General features: G+C 45.5%; 1 protein-coding gene and 1 long non-coding RNA gene across 3 annotated transcripts in view; one reads left to right on the top strand and one right to left on the bottom strand.

The window, feature by feature from the left end:
• Window positions 1-10,067, bottom strand: part of LOC139274802 (uncharacterized) — a 111,389-nt gene extending 101,322 nt beyond the window's left edge. For both annotated transcript variants that reach the window (XR_011595613.1, XR_011595612.1), the window contains exon 1: window positions 10,011-10,067. This is a non-coding gene — a long non-coding RNA (uncharacterized lncRNA). The remainder of the gene's footprint in view (window positions 1-10,010) is intronic.
• A 212-nt stretch (window positions 10,068-10,279) lies between these two features.
• mrps9 (mitochondrial ribosomal protein S9) overlaps window positions 10,280-18,138 on the top strand; it is a 140,443-nt gene continuing 132,584 nt past the window's right edge. The window contains exon 1 of the mRNA XM_070891495.1: window positions 10,280-10,380. Coding sequence (XP_070747596.1) covers window positions 10,294-10,380 — 87 coding nt within the window. The 5' untranslated portion in view covers window positions 10,280-10,293. The remainder of the gene's footprint in view (window positions 10,381-18,138) is intronic.

The following is an 18,138-nucleotide window of genomic DNA, read 5'->3' on the forward strand; positions in this document are numbered from 1 at the left end:
GCATGCTGCAGCGCGAGGGAGGCTGGGAGCAAGTGGTGTACTCAGAGGCCTTCCAGTAGCAGCCAACACCTTCCCAACGTTCAGCAGCATTCCCTGCACACTTTAACAACTTTTTAAATCTCTTCTAGGAACCCAGTACTGCTATTAACTCTGCAAGAGCTAGTACAAAAGCAATAATCAAGTTACCTGCAAGTTGGATGTATCCCTTTAAATAGCACTGTTGGGGAGTCCGTCGTGCAGCTGAATGCATGTTCAATTGTGCGTGTTTAGAAGAGGGCGTTGAATGGAGTGGCGATGTCTAAAATTGCTGGTTGCGCATCAAATTAGCATTACATGCTGACTGACATCATGGTCTGCCTTTTCTCCATACTGTCGTCGCCCTCAACAAGATGGTGAACAGCGCGGAACGTGCCGGAATTGGACGGCTGACATTTTTTTTCAAAAACCGGCGCTAATGTGCGTCGTATTTCTTCGTGGCCTCTTTCTTCTGGTAGAGGGAGTCAGTGACAAGGTGTCACAAATTTAAAATTAACACTAAGAAAATGAAGAGCGAGGTTAAGAGCAATCTCTTTACAAGGTTTGTTGAAGCATTAAATGCTTTGCCACAGGGAGTAGTTAAGAAAAAGACAATTGGATCTTTTCAAGAAAAACTAGATAAATATTTGAAGCAGAAGAAGATACAAGACTATCTTCCTCACAGGAGAGCACAGGCAGGGGGATTAGTTTTGGATTGCTCTAGCAAAGAGCTGCCACAGGCATAAATGGCCTCCTTCTGTTCTGTAAACTTCTGTGATCCTAAGCAGTAAACTTGAGGAAAATGCCTTGATCTTTTTGTAAAGAAGTTACATGTACTGTTGAAAGCACTATACATGTACCTAGACATCCAAAAAGCATTTGATAAATTTCCACACAAAAGGCTATCAGCTAATCTTAAAGTGGTGGGGATTCAAGGTAAGCTTTGGAAAAGAGAAGAAATTGACTGAAGAGTTGAAAACAGCAGGTATTAGTTAGACAGATTATGTCAGGGCAGTTATATTGGGGGATCCTCCAGGGATCACTCTTGGGCCTACTACTGTTTTCATTTACATTAATGACTTGAATTCAGAAATTCAATGGAAATTGGTTCAATTAGGAGGCTAGGACACTGGGGATAACCTACGCTTTTCTTCGAAATAGTACCATGGGATCTTTTACGTCCGTCTGAGAGCGCAGACGGGGGCTCGGTTTAATGTTTCATCCGAAAGACGGCACCTCCGACAGTGCAGCACTCCCTTAGTACTGCATTGGAGTGTCAACCTAGATTTTTGTACTTGGGTCTCTGGAGTAGGACTTGAACACACAACCTTCTGACTCAGAAGTGAGAGTGCTACCATCTGAGCCACGGCTGCCACTAAAGTCAATGGGAATCAGAGGGGAAACTCTCCACTAGCTGGAGTCATACCTGGCACGATGGTTGTGGTTGTTGGAGGCCAATCAGCTCAGTCCCAGGACATCGCTGCAGGAGTTCCTCGGGGCAGTATTCCCGGCCCAGAGGTTAGATGTTCACTTATGATTGCACAGTGTTCAGTTGCGCTTGCAAGTGCTCAGACAATAAAGCATTCCGTGCCCATATGCAGCAAGACCTGGACAACATTTACGGCAAGTGACTCACCTCCTGACTTCCAAAAGCCTTTCCACCATCTACAGGCACAAGTCAGGAGTGTGATGGTATACTCTCCACTTGCCTAGATGAGTGCAGCTCTAACAACACAAGACCATTCGGCACAAAGCAGCCCGCTTGATTGGCGCCCCATCCACCACCTTCAACATTCACTCCCTCCACCATCAGCGCACTGTGCCTGCTGTGTGTACCATCTACAAGATGCACTGCTGCAATTTGCCAAGACTTTTGCGACAGCACCTTCAAAACCCGTGACCTCTACTGCCTAAAACGGGTGGGCAATTATTTGAGCTGGAGGGCCAGTTAATATGTTTTGGTGAGCTGTTGAGAGCCGCCCACCAAAGTTCCACCAATCGCGCGGTTCTGCGCAGGCCAATCCTCAGCTCCTGCTGCTGGAAGAGATACAGCATATGCGTGGCTGCATAGTGGCCAGTCGTGCAGCAATTCTAAAGGCACCACGCGTGAAAAAAAATGGAAGTAACATTGCATAACTTAAACATTGCATAAAAATAAATTCAAATAGTAGTCAGATGCTATCTTACATACATGTACAAGGGTTGATGCTGTTCCTTGCATTTCTCTTGTAGTTGCTTCGCGGTGAAGATCATGTCTATTGTACCCCTTAGTGGACGGAATCCGCATTGCAACTCTGGGAGGAGCTCTTCAACTACAGGGAGAAGGTGATTGAGAAGGATTCTTGCGATGACTTTCCCAGTGGCCAACAGCAGGAAGATTCCTCTGTAGTTACCGCAGTTGGACTTGTCCCCTTTTTTGAAGATGGTCACGATTACGGCATCTCAGATCTCCTGGCATGCTCTCCTCCTTCCAGATAAGAGAGATGACATCATGCATTCATGCCATTAATGCTTCTACACCATACTTTAATGTCTCGGCGGGGATTCCATCTACTCCTGATGCCTCCACAGGATCCTGCAAATCCACTGGGAGGATCGACGCACCAACGTCAATGTTCTCGCTCAGGCCAACATCCCCAGCATCGAAGCACTGACCACGCTCGACCAGCTCCGTTGGGCAGGCCACTTCATCCGCATGCCCAACACAAGACTCCCTAAACAAGCGCTCTACTCGGAGTTCCGACACGACAAGCGAGCCCCAGGTGGGCAGAGGAAACGTTTCAAGGACACCCTCAAAGCCTCTTTGATAAAGTGCAACATCCCCACCAGCACCTGGCCCAAGACTGCCGAAAGTGGAGGAAGAACATCCGGGAGTGCGCTGAGCACCTCGAGTCTCGTCGCCGAGAGCATGCAAAATTCAAATATAAACAGTGGAAGGAGCTTGCGGCAAACCAGGCTCCCCACCCACCCCTTCCGTCAACCATTGTCTGCCCCACCTGTGACAGAGACTAATTCCCGCATTGGACTGTACAGCCACCAGAGAACTCATTTTTAGAGTGGAAGCAAGTCTTCCTCGATTTCGAGGGATTTCCTATGATAATGTTGATACATACACATGTATTCGATACTGCTTAGAAATGAATCAAAGATAAAAGTTGAAAATATTGTGGTATCTTCTGGTCTCTGTAAATCAGTGTTGTGAAATAGAACTCTACCCTCTTTAGAGCCTGTGTCAGCATCAATTTCCCTCCTCAGTCATCCTTATGTTCCTCTGCAAAGATTACTAATGCCGTCCCAATTGGTGCCAGATGGGAACTGCCCTGCCGTCGTACTCTGGATACCAAGAGAGGGAAGGTGCAGCACCGGTCACTTTCTTCGGTAAAAGATTTGTGGAGATGAGCAGCCATGACTCTACTCTAAAATGTATAGGGCACATTCGAGTACGCAGTGCATTCTGGATATGGACGTTTGCCATTGGGGCCCAGAATTACAGAACAGATCTTTTTAAGATCGGGCCAGGGAGAATCGCTTTTGTGAATTATTAATTTGAATGAAGTATTACTCTGTTTTTTCCTTGGCTGCAGTTCGTCTCTGACCCATGAGAAGTGAAAGTGGATAAACGAATCTGTAGCTCGAGCTTATGCTCGCATTCTATTTCTGTCCCATCCAACGGGCCGAAGATAATGACTTGGCGGGCCGGATCTGGCCCGCGGGCTGTATTTTGCCCACCACTGGCCTAGAAGGACAAGAGCAGCAGGTGTGTGGGAACACCACCACCTCCAAGTTCCCCTCCAAGTCACACACCATCCTGACTTGGAAATATATTCCTTCATTCTCTCTGGGTCATAATCCTGGAATTCCCGACCTAACAGCACTGTGGGAGTACCTTCACCACATGGACTGCAACATTTAAAGAAGGCAGCTCAGCACCACCTTCTCAAGGGTAATTAGGGATGGGCAGTAAATTCTGGCTTTGTCAGCGACGCCCATATCCCATGAATGAAACGTTCTCTGGTCGATGAAACAGATGGGAGACATTAAATCACTGGAGGCAGTTCAAAGAAGAGCCATGAGACCGATCATATGTCAGAGGTCTGAGGAGATGAGGAGAAACTTGAGATTTTCAAAATCAAAAGGACATGGCTGAAAGGTGATCTTATATAAGACAGTAAATGACAAAAAGGTGCATCTGGAAAATTGTCAAACTAAATTGCAATAGTAGAACAGGGTACATAGGCTAAAACATATGGCAAATCAAGGGTTGATATGAAGTTTTTCTTCACACAAAGAATGACCAACACATGGAATAGACTGCCATGTAGAGACAAAAGCCTGAGAATCTTTTAAGAAATAAGTGTATACCCCAATGGGAAAATGTAGGGTCTTTCTGGAAAGAAGAACTACAGATTGGCTAATTAGCCTTCCTGATCTGTAATTTTTGAGGTAAACTCTGTGGCACTAATTTGTGAAGGGGCAGGGAAGATGGAAAAAGAATGAAGGCGAAAAATTCTGCAGTTATTCAAGAGACAGTTAGATGCTGTGATAAGGGGATCATAGCTTTCTGCAGAAGGATGAGCTTGATGGGCCGAATTGCCCTTTTCCTCTAATACAAACTTGACACAGAATCCTAATCTTGGCCTTAGATTTGTGCATTAAAAATTAATAAAAATTACTTGGGCTTTCATGGCTAGCAAACTTTAGTAATCAGTTACCAGTGATTAACTTATTATTTTATGCTTCATTGGTTCCCTAAATCAATTTGGATTCCAGCCTGACTGAATACTGGGATTAGCCTGCCTCTTGCTTTCTCTCAATTGCAAAACTAAACATTTGCAAATCTCACAGCCAGATGGGCTGTGAAGAAAGAAACAGAAATACAGAAGATGGAGACAGAGGAAGGAAACAGCTGTCACCTTCTGCTCAGTTCAAAACTGGGCAGGATAAAGCTCTGGGCACAGAGCCACAGGCCAACCTGGTAACGCATCCATGGAGAATATTTAAATGCCTTACCTGTCAATCAAATCACTCTTTCAGGACATCAGAAAATAGCAGTGTTGTCACTGTGATGTTTGCCACAAAAACACAATTTTAAACTATTTTAAACTACTTAAATTATTTCATTCTGTGCATGTGCAGAGCAATTTTTGTTCTTGTTTTTATACTGAAAAAACAGACATTTAATGGGACAATTTAAGAATCCAGCTGATGGTGGGATGCTGGTATCACATATGGACACACACTACTAATAATTTTGGAAAAATGTGGACCTTGTACATATGCATTTTGATACGTGCTGCTGGTGGGTGAGGCTCCCCCTCCTCCCCATCAGAGCAGATTGGTAAAATTACTAGTATTAAAAATCATCATCATAGGCAGTCCCTCGAATCGAGGATGACTTGCTTCCACGTCAAAAAGTTCACCGGTGTTTCAATGAAGGACCTAAAATTCCAGGTCCCGAACCAAATCGTGAAGGGTGGAAGATGCCTATGCGTGGATTTTTTTTAAAAACATGTGGTGGCCGTTGCACACCAGCCACCACACGGGCTTGACAGAGCTAGGTCTTGGTCCAGTAGCAAGGATTAACCAAGACGACTGATTTAAGCATTAAAAAGCTGATTTGCTGGTAGTCCATCTGAAAACTGGACGGGCGGCCAATCTATGCCAGTGGAATCCTCAAGTATACAGTTTGCAACTGCACACATGAGGTTTATATATGCTGAGTGACTGTATGTGTGTGGGAGGGGAGGGAGGGAGGCAGTGATTAGCTGGGCCATACAGATTAAGAAGGGCACATGTTCAATGCCTGACATGTACTGAGTTAACTGATTTCAGTTTTGGGGTGGGAGGGTGCTACAATTTGCCCTATGGCTCCTGAGTTGGGGGGAGAAAAATTGTACACAATTCCTTATCTCTACCCACTTACCCCTGCTGAAGTGCACATATGGGGATGTTGAAAAGGACAGTATAAGAACATAAACAATAGGAACAGGAGTAGGCCATACGGCCCCTTGAGCCTGCTCCGCCACTCAATAAGATCATGGCTGATCTGATAGTGGACTCAGGTCCACTTCACGCCCACTCCCCATAACCCCTTATCCCCTTATTGTTTAAGAAACTGTCTATTTCCGTCTTATATTTACTCAATGTCCCAGCTTCCACAGCTCTCTGAGGCAGTGAATTCCACAGATTTACAACCCTCAGAGAAGAAATTTCTTCTCATCTCTGTTTTAAATGGGCGGCCCCTTATTCTAAGATCATGCCCTCTAGTTCTAGTCTCCCCTATCAGTAGAAACATCTTCTCTGCATCCACCTTGTCAAGCCCCCTCATAATCTTACACATTTCGATAAGATCACCTCCCATTCTTCTGAATTCCAATGAGTAGAGGCCCAACCTACTCAACCTTTCCTCATAAGTCAACCCCCTCATCCCCGGAATCAACCTAGTAAACAAACCTTCTCTGAAATGCCTCCAAAGCAAGTATATCCTTGCAAGTGTATCAGTGTTGGCTGTGAAATCCTCCACAATGAAACAGCCTAGGCTCAAACTTAAATAAAAGCCACTGGGTGAGGTCGCAAAGGGTGGCTGATACCTGTAAATCTGTACCCTAACATGGAACTAATGATTTTAGGAAAGGAGAGAAGACTGATGAGAACAATAGTATCCATTTTAATGTATACATCAGTCTTAAAAAAAACATAGCTCAATACAATTTTAATACATTTGCAATTTACTTGGTGATTGTAAACATTCCATCGAATATGAGGGAAAAGCAGGTAAATTGGATTAGGTAGCTCCAATTGATGAGTGAGCACCAGCAACGGTATGGCATAATGGCCCAAATGGACTTCTTCTGTGAATTGTGAATGGTTCTCCCTCCTCAGGTACTGTCTCCCTCTCCCTCAAATCTGCCGTCATCACTCCTCTCCTCAAAAATACAACCTTCGACCCCACTGTTCTTGCAAACTACCACCCCAACTCCAACCTATCTTTCCTCTCCAAAGTCCTTGAACCTGTTGTCGTCTCCCAAATCCTTCCCACAACTCCATATTTGAATCCCTCCAATCTGGTTTCCACGCATGCCACAGTACCAAAACAGCTCTCATCAAAGCCATCCTTTGTGACTGTGACAAAGGCAAACTATTCTTCCTTGTCCTACTTGATTTGTCTGCAACATTTGACACGGTCGACCACTCTATCCTTCTCCAAAGCCTCTCCACTGTCGTCCAGCTGAGTGGGACTGCACTTGCCTGGTTCCATTCTTATCTATCTAATCGTAGCCAGAGAGTCACCTGCAATGGCTTCTCTTCCAGGCCCCGCATTGTTACCTCTGGTGTCACCCAAGGATCTGTCCTTGGCCTCCACCTATTTCTCATCTATATGTTTCCCCTTGGCAACATAATCCAAAAACACAGCATCAGTTTCCACATGTACTCTGATGACACCCAGCTCTACCTCACTACTTCTCTCTAACCCTCCATGGTCTCCAAATTGTCAGACTACTTGTCCGACACCCAGTTCTGAATAAACAGAAATTTTCTGCAATTGAATATTGGGAAGACCGAAGCCAATGTTCTTGTTCCCCGCCACAAACTTTGTTCCCGAGCCACTGACGCCATCCCTCTCACCAACTTCTGTCTGAGGCTGATCCAGACTGTTCGCAACCTCGGTGTCATATTTGACCTTGAAATGAGCTTCAGACCATACATCCGCAGCATAACTAAGACCACCTATTTCCACCTTCATAACATCGCCCGTCTCCGCCCTAGCCCCAGCTCATCCCCTGCTGAAGCCCTCATCCATGCTTTTGTTACCTCTAGACTTGACTATTCCAACAAACTCCTGGCTGGCCTCCCACATTCTATCCTACGTAAACTAGAGGTGATCCAAAACTCGGCTGCCTGTGTCCTAACTCGCACCAAATCCCGCTCACCCATCACCCTTGTGCACATTGACCTACATTGGCTCCTGGTTAAGCAACGCCTCCATTTCAAAATTCTCATCCTTGTTTTCATAGATTTAAAGTAATTGGTAGGAGGTTTAGAGGGGATTTAAGGGGGAAATTTTCACCCAGAGGATGGTGGGGGTCTGGAACTCAGTGCCTAAAAGGGTGGTAGAGGCAGAAACTCTCACCACATTTAAAAAGTACTTGGATATGCACTTGAAGTGCCGTAACCTACAAGGCTACGGACCAAGAGCTGGAAAGTGGGATTCGGCTGGATAGCTTTGTCAGCCGGCGCAGACGCGATGGGCCGAAATAGCCTCTTTCTGTGCTGTAAATTTCTGTGATTCAAATCCCTCCATGGCCTTGTCAACCCCTATCTCTGTAATCCCCTTCAGCCCCACAACCAATCCCCCCCACCGAGATGTCTGCGCTCCTATAATTCTGCCCTCTTGAGCATCCCTGATTATAACTGCTCAACCATTAGTGGCCATGCCTTCTAGGCCCGAGCTCTGGAATTCCCTGCCTAAACCTCTCTGCCTCTCTTTCCTTCTTCAAGACACTCCTTTAAAAACTATCTCTTTGACCAAGCTTTTGGTCACCTGTCCTAATTCTCCTTATGTGGCTCGTGTCAAATTTTTTGTCTCATAATACTCAATACATCCCAAGGTGCTTTATAGCCAATGAAGTATTTTTGAAGTGTAGTCGCTCTTGTAATGTCAGAAACACAGCAGTAAAATATGCATACAGCAAAGGACCACAAACAACAATTAAATAAATGGCCAGATTATCTGTTTTAGGTGTAGATTATGAGATAATTGTTGTCCAGGATATTGGGAGACCTTTCCTGCTCTTCGAATAGTGCCGTAGGATCTTTTGCAACCATTTGAGGGCAGATTGGGCCTCAATTTATCATATCAAAAATACAGTACCTACAACAATGCAGCACTCCCTCAGTGCTGCAGTGTATTTAGACAAGATTATGTTCTCAAGTAATAAAAACAGAAAATGCTGGAAACACTCAGCTTGTCAGGCAGCATCTGTGAAGAGAGAAACAGAGTCAATGTTTTAGGACAATGACCTTTCATCAGTTCTGAAGAAAGGTAATCAACCAGAACGGTTTCTCTCTCCACAGATGCTGCCTGACTGCTGAGTGTTTCCAGCATTTTCTGTTTTTATTTCAGATTTCCAGCAACCTCAGTATTGTGCTTTTGTATCTATATTCTCAAGTCTCTGAAATGGGGCTTGAGGTACCAATGAGGTTTGAATTGCAAAGCAGACTTGTGGGGCTGAATGGCCTGTCAAATTAAGAAATAGGAGCAGGAGTAGGTCATTTGGTCCCTCGAGCCTGCTCAGCCATTCAATATCATGGCTGATCTGATCTTGGGCTCAGCTCCATCCCTGCCTGCTCCCCATAACCCTTCACTCCCTTATTGCTCAAAAATCTGTCCTATCTCTACCTTAAATAAATTCAATGACCCAGCCTCCACAGCTTTCTGGGGCAGAGAATCCCACAGATTTATGACCCTCAGAGAAGAAATTCCTCATTTCAGTTTTAAATGAGCAGCCCCTTAGTCTGAAACTATGCCCCCTAATTCTAGATTCCCCCACGAGGGGAAACATCCTCTCTGCATCTACCTTGTTCCTCCTGTGTACCAGTGGCAGCCACTTTGCAGCAAGATGTGTCAATTCTCACTCTTGGACTGTAAAATTTCAGTACTCTTAAAAATAAATACAGCGCTTTAAATGATGTTGCAAGCTGAGCCATTACGGATGCTCAGTCGTTGAGTACATTCAAGATAGAGGTCGATACATCTTTGGAAACTAAGGGAATTCAGAGATTATGGGGATAGTGCGGGAAGGTGGAGTTGAAGTAGAAGATCAGCCATGATATTGTTGAATGGCGGAGCAGACTCGAAGAACCAATTGACCTAGTCCAACTCCCATTTCTTATTTTCTTATTACTATAACCGTTATGCCCATCATACCACTGTTGGTTTACAGACCTCAGGGGTGAAGCCGCACCCCCGCGGAATGCACACAGCAATGTTTTACCTCTTGCGGCTGGCGAGCGAGTCCAGGCGCTGCGCATGCGCACCTCGTGCATTCCCAGCAACTTTCCGTTACCATTCATGCCATTCGGTGCGCATGCTCCCACTCTTTCCAAATTAAATTCGTGACAATGGTTCACTTTTCTAAACAAAAACACATTAACCCGGGTATACTGTCAAAGTTGATTGTATTTATTGTCTTCAATTTATTTTTCCGTAAAACAAGTTGGGGGGGGTGAAAGGTTATCCGGCACGCATGCGCACTGCCGTTCTCTGCTGACAAAAGCATGGCGGCGTGCAGCGCCAGGTTGTTGTGGAGATGTTGCGGATGCACGGCGGCGCTGACTTTGCCCACATCTCTTAGGATGTCATCTGTGAGTGCTGGGTTTTAGTCATTGTTTCTGCCCCTTCTCATTGTGGATGTGTAGTTCCGGGTCACACACTTGTTGGTCCTAGGGGAGAGAAACATTTCAAAGCCCGGCTTTGGAGCCTCGGGTGCTGCTGACCTGCTCCCTCGCCTCATTCTCACCAAGTCACTCACCAGCTCCAACAACAACCCCGTATGGTTCCATAGCCCTGGCTCAGTTATCGCACTTTCACCTCTGAGTCAGAAGGTCGTGTGTTCAAACCCCAGGCCAGATATTTGAGCGCACAATCCAGGCTGACACTTCAGTGTAGTACTGAGGGAGTCTTGCACTGTTTGAGATGCAATCTTTCGGATGAGATGTTAAATTCAGGTCCCACCTGTACTCCCCTCTAAATAGCCATTAATGGTCATTTCGTTCATTGTTGTTTGTGGGATATTGCTATGTGCAAATTAACTGCTGATCAGCACTCCCTCAATTCTGCACTAGATTTGTGCTCAAGTCTGAAGTGGGACACTAAAGAAAAAATACTTGCTGTGAAGCATTTTAGAATGTCATAAAGTAATAAAAGTGATGTAAGTCTTCCACTCCTATCTGTCCCAAACTAGCCAGACAAGGCAAGAGCAGGAAGGTAGTGCAGGAGTCCCCTGCGGTCATCTCCCTCCAAAACAGATATACCATTTTGGATACTGTTGATGGAGATGACTTACCAAGGGAAGGCACCAGCAGCCAGGTTCATGGCACTGTGGGTGGCTCTGCTGCACAGAAGGGTGGGAAAAAGAGTGAGAGAGCTATAATGATAGGGGACTCTATTGTAAGGGGAATAGATAGGAATTTCTGCGGCTGCAACTGAGACTCCAGGATGGTATGTTGCCCCCCCTGGTGCAAGGGTCAAGGATGTCTCGGAGTGGCTGCAGAGCATTCTGGAGAGGGAGGGTGAACAGCCAGTTGTCGTGGTACATGTAGGTACCAATGATATAGGTAAGAAGCGGGAAGAGGTCCTACAAGCTGAATTTAGGGAGCTAGGAGTTAAATTAAAAAGTAGGACCTCAACGGTAGTAATCTCCGGATTGCTACCAGTGCCATGCGCTAATCAGAGTAGAGGGAGCAGGATAGTTAGAATAAATACGTGGCTTGAGCAGTGGTGCAAGAGGGAGGGATTCAAATTCCTGGGACATTGGAACCAGTTCTGGGGGAAGTGGGACCTGTACAAAAGGGACGGTTTGCACTTGGGAAGGACTGGAACTGATGTCCTAGGGGTAACATTTGCTAATGCAGTTCGGGAGTGTTTAAACTAATATGGCAGGGGGATGGGAACCTATGCAGCGAGATAGGGTGAAGTAATATGCAGTCAGAAACAAATGGTAGAAAGGTAAAAAGCAATAGTGGAAGGCTGAGTAAACAAAGGCAATGAACAAAAAGGGCCACACTACATCATAATTCTAAAAGGACAAAGGGTGTTAAAAAAACAAGCCTGAAGGCTTTGTGTCTTAATGCAAGGAGTATCTGTAATAAGGTGGATGAATTAACTGAAAATGGATGTTAACAGATGTGATTGGGATTACAGAGACGTGGCTCCAGGATGATCAGGGCTGGGAACTCAACATCCATGGGTATTCAACATTCAGGAAGGATAGAATAAAAGGAAAAGGAGGTGGGGTAGCATTGCTGGTTAAAGAGGAGATTAATGCAATAGTTCGGAAGGACATTAGCTTGGATGATGTGGAATCTATATGGGTAGAGCTGCAGAACACCAAAGGGCAAAAAATGTTAGTGGGAGTTGTGTACAGACCTCCAAACAGTAGTAGTGATGTTGGGAAGGGCATCAAACAGGAAATTAGGGGTGCATGCAATAAAGGTGCAGCAGTTATCATGGGTGACTTTAATATGCATATAGATTGGGCTAACCAAACTGGAAGCAATACGGTGGAGGAGGATTTCCTGGAGTGCATAAGGGATGGTTTTCTAGACCAATATGTCGAGGAACCAACTAGGGGGGAGGCCATCTTATACTGGGTGTTGTGTAATGAGAGAGGAATAATTAGCAATCTCGTTGTGCAAGGCCCCTTTGGTAAGAGTGACCATAATATGGTGGAATTCTACTTTAGGATGGAGAATGAAACAGTTAATTCAGAGACCATGGTCCAGAACTTAAAGAAGGGCAACTTTGAAGGTATGAGGTGTGAATTGGCTAGGATAGATTGGCGAATGATACTTAATGGGTTGACAGTGGATGGGCAATGACAGACATTTAAAGACCGCATGGATGAACAACAAGAATTGTACATCCCTGTCTGGCGTAAAAATAAAAAAGGGAAGGTGGCTCAACCGTGGCTATCAAGGGAAATCAGGGATAGTATTAAAGCCAAGGAAGTAGCGTACAAATTGGCCAGAAATAGCAGCGAACTCGGGGACTGGGAGAAATTTAGAACTCAGCAGAGGAAGACAAAGGGTTTGATTTGGGCAGGGAAAATGGAGTACGAGAAGAAGCTTGCAGGTAACATTAAGACGGATTGCAAAAGTTTCTATAGATATGTAAAGAGAAAAAGGTTAGTAAAGACAAACGTAGGTCCCCTGCAGCCAGAATCGGGGAAGTCATAACGGTGAACAAAGAAATGGCAGACCAATTGAACAAGTTCTTTTGTTCAGTATTCACTAAGGAAGACGCAAACAACCTTCCGGATATAAAAGGGGTCAGAGGGTCTCGTAAGGAGGAGGAACTGAGGGAAATCCTTATTAGTCGGGAAATTGTGTTGGGGTAATTGATGGGATTGAAGGCCGATAAATTCCCAGGGCCTGATGGACTGCATCCCAGAGTACTTAAGGAGGTGGCCTTGGAAATAGCGGATGCATTGACAGACATTTTCCCACATTCCATAGACTCTGGATCAATTCCTATGGAGTGGAGGGTAGCCAATGTAACCCCACTTTTTTAAAAAAAGAAGGGAGAGAGAAAACAGGGAATTATAGACCGGTCAGCCTGACCTCAGTAGTGGGTAAAATGATGGAATCAATTATTAAGGATGTCATGGCAGCGTATTTGGAAAGAGGTGACATGATAGGTCCAAGTCAGCATGGATTTGTGAAAGGGAAATCATGGTTGACAAATCTTATGGAATTTTTTGAGGATGTTTCCAGTAGAGTGGACAAGGGAGAACCAGTTGATGTGGTATATTTGGACTTTCAGAAGGCTTTCGACAAGGTCCCACACAAGAGATTAATGTGCAAAGTTAAAGCACATGGGATTGGGGGTAGTGTGCTAACGTGGATTGAGAACTGGTTGTCAGACAGGAAGCATAGAGTAGGAGTAAATGGGTAATTTTCAGAATGGCAGGCAGTGACTAGTGGGCTACTGCAAGGTTGCGTGCTGGGGCCCCAGCAGTTTACATTGTAGATTAATGATTTAGACGAGGGGATTAAATGTAGTATCTCCAAATTTGCGGATTACATTATGTTGGGGGGCAGAGTGCGCTGCGAGGAGGATGCTATGAGGCTGCAGAGTGACTTGGATAGGTTAGGTGAGTGGGCAAATGCATGGCAGATGAAGTATAATGTGGATAAATGTGAGGTTATCCACTTTGGTGGTAAAAACAGAGAGACAGACTGAATGGTGACAGATTAGGAAAAGGGGAGGTGCAACGAGACCTGGGTGTCATGGTACATCAGTCATTGAAGGTTGGCATGCAGGTACAGCAGGCGGTTAAGAAAGCAAATGGCATGTTGGCCTTCATAGCGAGGGGATTTGAGTACAGGGGCAGGGAGGTGTTACTTCAGTTGTACCGGGTCTTGGTGAGGCCACACCTGGAGTACAGTTTTGGTCTCCTAACTTGAGGAAGGACATTCTTGCTATTGAGGGAGTGCAGCGAAGGTTCACCAGACTGATTTCCGGGATGGCAGGACTGACGTATCAAGAAAGACTGGATCAACTGGGCTTGTATTCACTGGAGTTCAGAAGAATGAGAGGGGATGTCATAGAAATGTTTAAAATTCTGATGGGTTTAGACAGGTTAGATGCAGGAAGAATGTTCCCAATGTTGCGGATGTCCTGAATCAGGGGTCACAGTCTAAGGATAAGGGGTAAGCCATTTAGGACCGAGATGAGGAGAAACTTCTTCACCCAGAGAGTGGTGAACCTGTGGAATTCTCTCCCACAGAAAGTTGTTGAGGCCAATTCGCTAAATATATTCAAAAAGGAGTTAGATGAAGTCCTTACTACTAGGGGGATCAAGGGGTATGGCGAGAAAGCAGGAATGGGGTACTGAAGTTGCATGTTCAGCCATGAACTCATTGAATGGCGGTGCAGGCTCGAAGGGCCGAATGGCCTACTCCTGCACCTATTTTCTATGTATCTTCAGCACTCATCTTCTGTTTCCCAAGGATCTATTCTGTTACTTATGTGCTTTACCTTGTTGACATCTGCACGTGAGGAATCTGCTTCATGTATGATGGTACTTTGTTGTACCTCCTGAAATTGATCTCTGATTCCCCTTTCTGCTCTCCCATTAATATTTGTTTCCAAGATTCTTGTTGCCAGTAAGTACCCCAGTGTATTAATGTCCTCTCTTCCTCATCTCCTCTCCCATAATGTGTTCTAGCGATATAGATGACACTGGCAAGGCACTATTTATTGCCCATCTCTAGTTGGCATTAAGACCCTGCCAGATAGTGTGAGAATGGAATCACATGTAGGCCATGGAATGGAAGGTGTTTTCCCGAAGGATGTTGATGCACAAATTGGGTTCCAATGAGAATCTCGCAGTCATTTTGGCCCCAAGTTTCCACTTGATTTGCTCCTGATTTTTAGGAGCAACTGGTGTAGAACGGAGTAGCTTAGAAATCGGAATTCTCCACATTTAGTTTTCTCCAGTTCTAGTCAGGTAGAACAGTTTAACTTTGGAACAGAATTTTTTTTTCAAAAGGGGGTGTGTCCGGCCACTTATGCCTGATTTCAAAGTTTCGTGAATGAAAACTTACTCCAAACTAACTTAGAATGGAGCAAGTGAAGATTTTTGTACGCTCGAAAAAACCTTGTCTACACTTTAGAAAATCAGGCGTAGGTTACAAATTAGGCGTAGGGAACGAGGTGGGGGGGAGGGGGGGAAGGGAAGTCATTAAATTCTACAATCAATCCTTAGTTATACTTATACAAATATTATACAAATAAATCCAACCTGAATAAAAATTTATAAGCAAAGAAAAGATTAAATAAACCATGTTCCTACCTGTGTGAAAGTGCTTCAGGCAGGCCTTTCATGGTTGGAGACAGGCAGGGGTGTGGCGTCAGTGTCTTGACGGCAGCGGCAGCAAGCTTCGAGCTGAGCTGCAGTGCTTGAGGCAGGCCTATATTCTCTTCATGGCTGGCCGCAAAGAAGCAGCACCGGATGGACCCTCGGCCATTCGGCCATGAGATATCAGCGGCGTCAGTGACTGGCCGGCAGCCGAAGAATCAGCGGACCGATGTGAGGCCATTCGGCCATGAGATAGCAGCGGCGTCAGTGGCTGGCCGGCAGCCGAAGAATCAACGCAGGACACACGCAGCTCATTAAGGTTCTTGAGGCCATTCGGCCACGCTTTAGGGGCGGCGTCAGTGGCTGGCCGGCAGCCAAAGAATCAGCAGCGGACAGACGTGAGGCCATTCGGCCATAGGATATCAGCGGCGTCAGTGGCTGGCCGGCAGCCGAAGATACAGCAGCAGCCTTCGAGCTGTGAAGGGGACTGAGGCCATTTGGACAGGGAGAGGCAGCCATATCGACAGTTTTATATTTAAATTTGCAGAATGGGTGCTGCATTGTCAACACCACCGAATTTGCATGCACCAATGCAGCACTGGTTCTGCAAGTTTAGCAGTGAAAAGCTGAACTCACTGATTTCAGCAGGTGATTTATTCAGCAGTGCAGCTAAAAGCACTCCCTCACACACAGAAATATCAAAAAAAATTAAATTACAAGCCTTTGCAGGGGTCCAAGAAACAAATCTTCTCTTTTTCTGCAGTATTTTTAAAAATGGCCGAGTGCCAATGTTTGTGTGAGACTGCGCGCACGCTCCAACGCACACGCGCAGGGTTGCCGGCACCACGAAGACTAATTTAAATTGTACCCGCCCCCTGCTGCTTAGAATGTCAGCGTGAGTGTTAGGCTCCGCCCCTTGCTGCGAAGCAGACATCGAGCTCCAAGGAGGTGCGCCGTTTTCGCCGCGGCACGAAACTTGGGGTCTTTATGTGGTGCCAGCCCACAAATGACCAGATTTATTTAACTCCGTATCCCAACTTGCCATGCTGTAATTTGAACTTGCTGCCTTTGGGTTGCTCATCCAGTACTGCACTGGGTTTGAGATGGTGAAATCAGGTTTGTTAACCTGGCAGGGCAGATGGTAATTGGAAGGACAAATGTTTGGTACTGCTAAGTCTGGGGTATATATCAGAAATTTGTGTAAAAGGACATAGAGTTCCTTGTATATGAGCTCTGAAGAGTTCAAAATATTGGATGTATGAATGTAAAATATGGGCAGTAAGAAAAGTAAACTGAAGTAAGAAAAAATCTTTATAAAGGGAGGCCGAGTAAATTGTCAGTTTCTGGAAGTTACAAGATGAGTGGGCACTTTCAACATTTGTATGGATCTGATTATTTACCAGCTAAGGGTGCAGGTAGACACATGCTTCTATTCTGTAATTGGCCACAAGGTTATTCATGAAAGCAAAGAAGTATGAGGGATGGGGAACTATAATTCATACTCTTTTTGGTTCTGCTTTCTCACTAAGTAGCTATTAGTAAAAGCTCAAATGCCTGAACTTTTTGGATATTGAGAGCATGCTGCTGTGATCTGGTATGCTGAATGCCAATTCCACTCCTATTAAAAGAAAACACTACCTTCACTTCTGTTGTCGCCACCTACTGCCTGAGCCCCAACCTACCCTTTCTCTAAAGTTCTGGAATGTGTCTTCTCCACCCAATTATCTGCCCATCAGCCAAACACCCTCTTCAAATAATTTCAATTTTGTTTATGTCCCACCTGCACACACCACCTTGGTCAAAGACACCCTTATCCCTTTTCCTCCTAGACCTCCTCTTCATTCATTGCGGTTAACCACACCATCCTCCTCTTCCCTGTGTCCACCTCTGTGGCACTGCTTCACACGGTTCCATTGCTACCTATCCCACCAGAACCAGTATGTCTCCTTCTGTGGTTTCTCTTCCCACGCTCTGTGCCCCAAGGTTCCATCCTTGGCTACCCTCCAATTTCTCATCTAGATGCTGCCTCTTGGTGACATTGGCCCTGAAATTGCGGTCGGCGGCATAGCTAAGGGGTACGAGGATGCACACAAGGCCAGAATTGGAGGAGCGTAGATATCTTGGAGGCGGGGGTTTGTGGGGCTGAAGGAGGTTACGGAGATAAGGAGGGGCGAAAACATGGAGGGATTTGAAAACAAGAATGAGAATTTTGTAATCGAGGCGTTGCTGGACCGGGAGCCAGTGTAAGTCAGCGAGCACAGAGCTGATGGGTGAATGGGACTTGGTGCGAGTTTGGATATGGGCAGAAGAGTTTTGGATGAGCTCAATTTACAGAAGGTACAAGTTGGGAGGGCAGCCAGGAGCGCATTGGAATAGTCTAGTGTAGAGGTAACGAAGGAATGGATTAGAGTTTCAGCAGCTGATGTGCTGAGGTAAGAGTGGAGTCAGTTGATGTTATGGAGGGTGATGGGAGAGGATATGGGATTGGAGGCAGATCTCAGTCAAATAGGAAGCCAAAGTTGCAAACGGTTTTGCTTTA

The sequence above is a fragment of the Pristiophorus japonicus genome, chromosome 10 (assembly GCF_044704955.1).
Source record: "Pristiophorus japonicus isolate sPriJap1 chromosome 10, sPriJap1.hap1, whole genome shotgun sequence".
Taxonomy (NCBI): Eukaryota; Metazoa; Chordata; class Chondrichthyes; family Pristiophoridae; genus Pristiophorus; species Pristiophorus japonicus.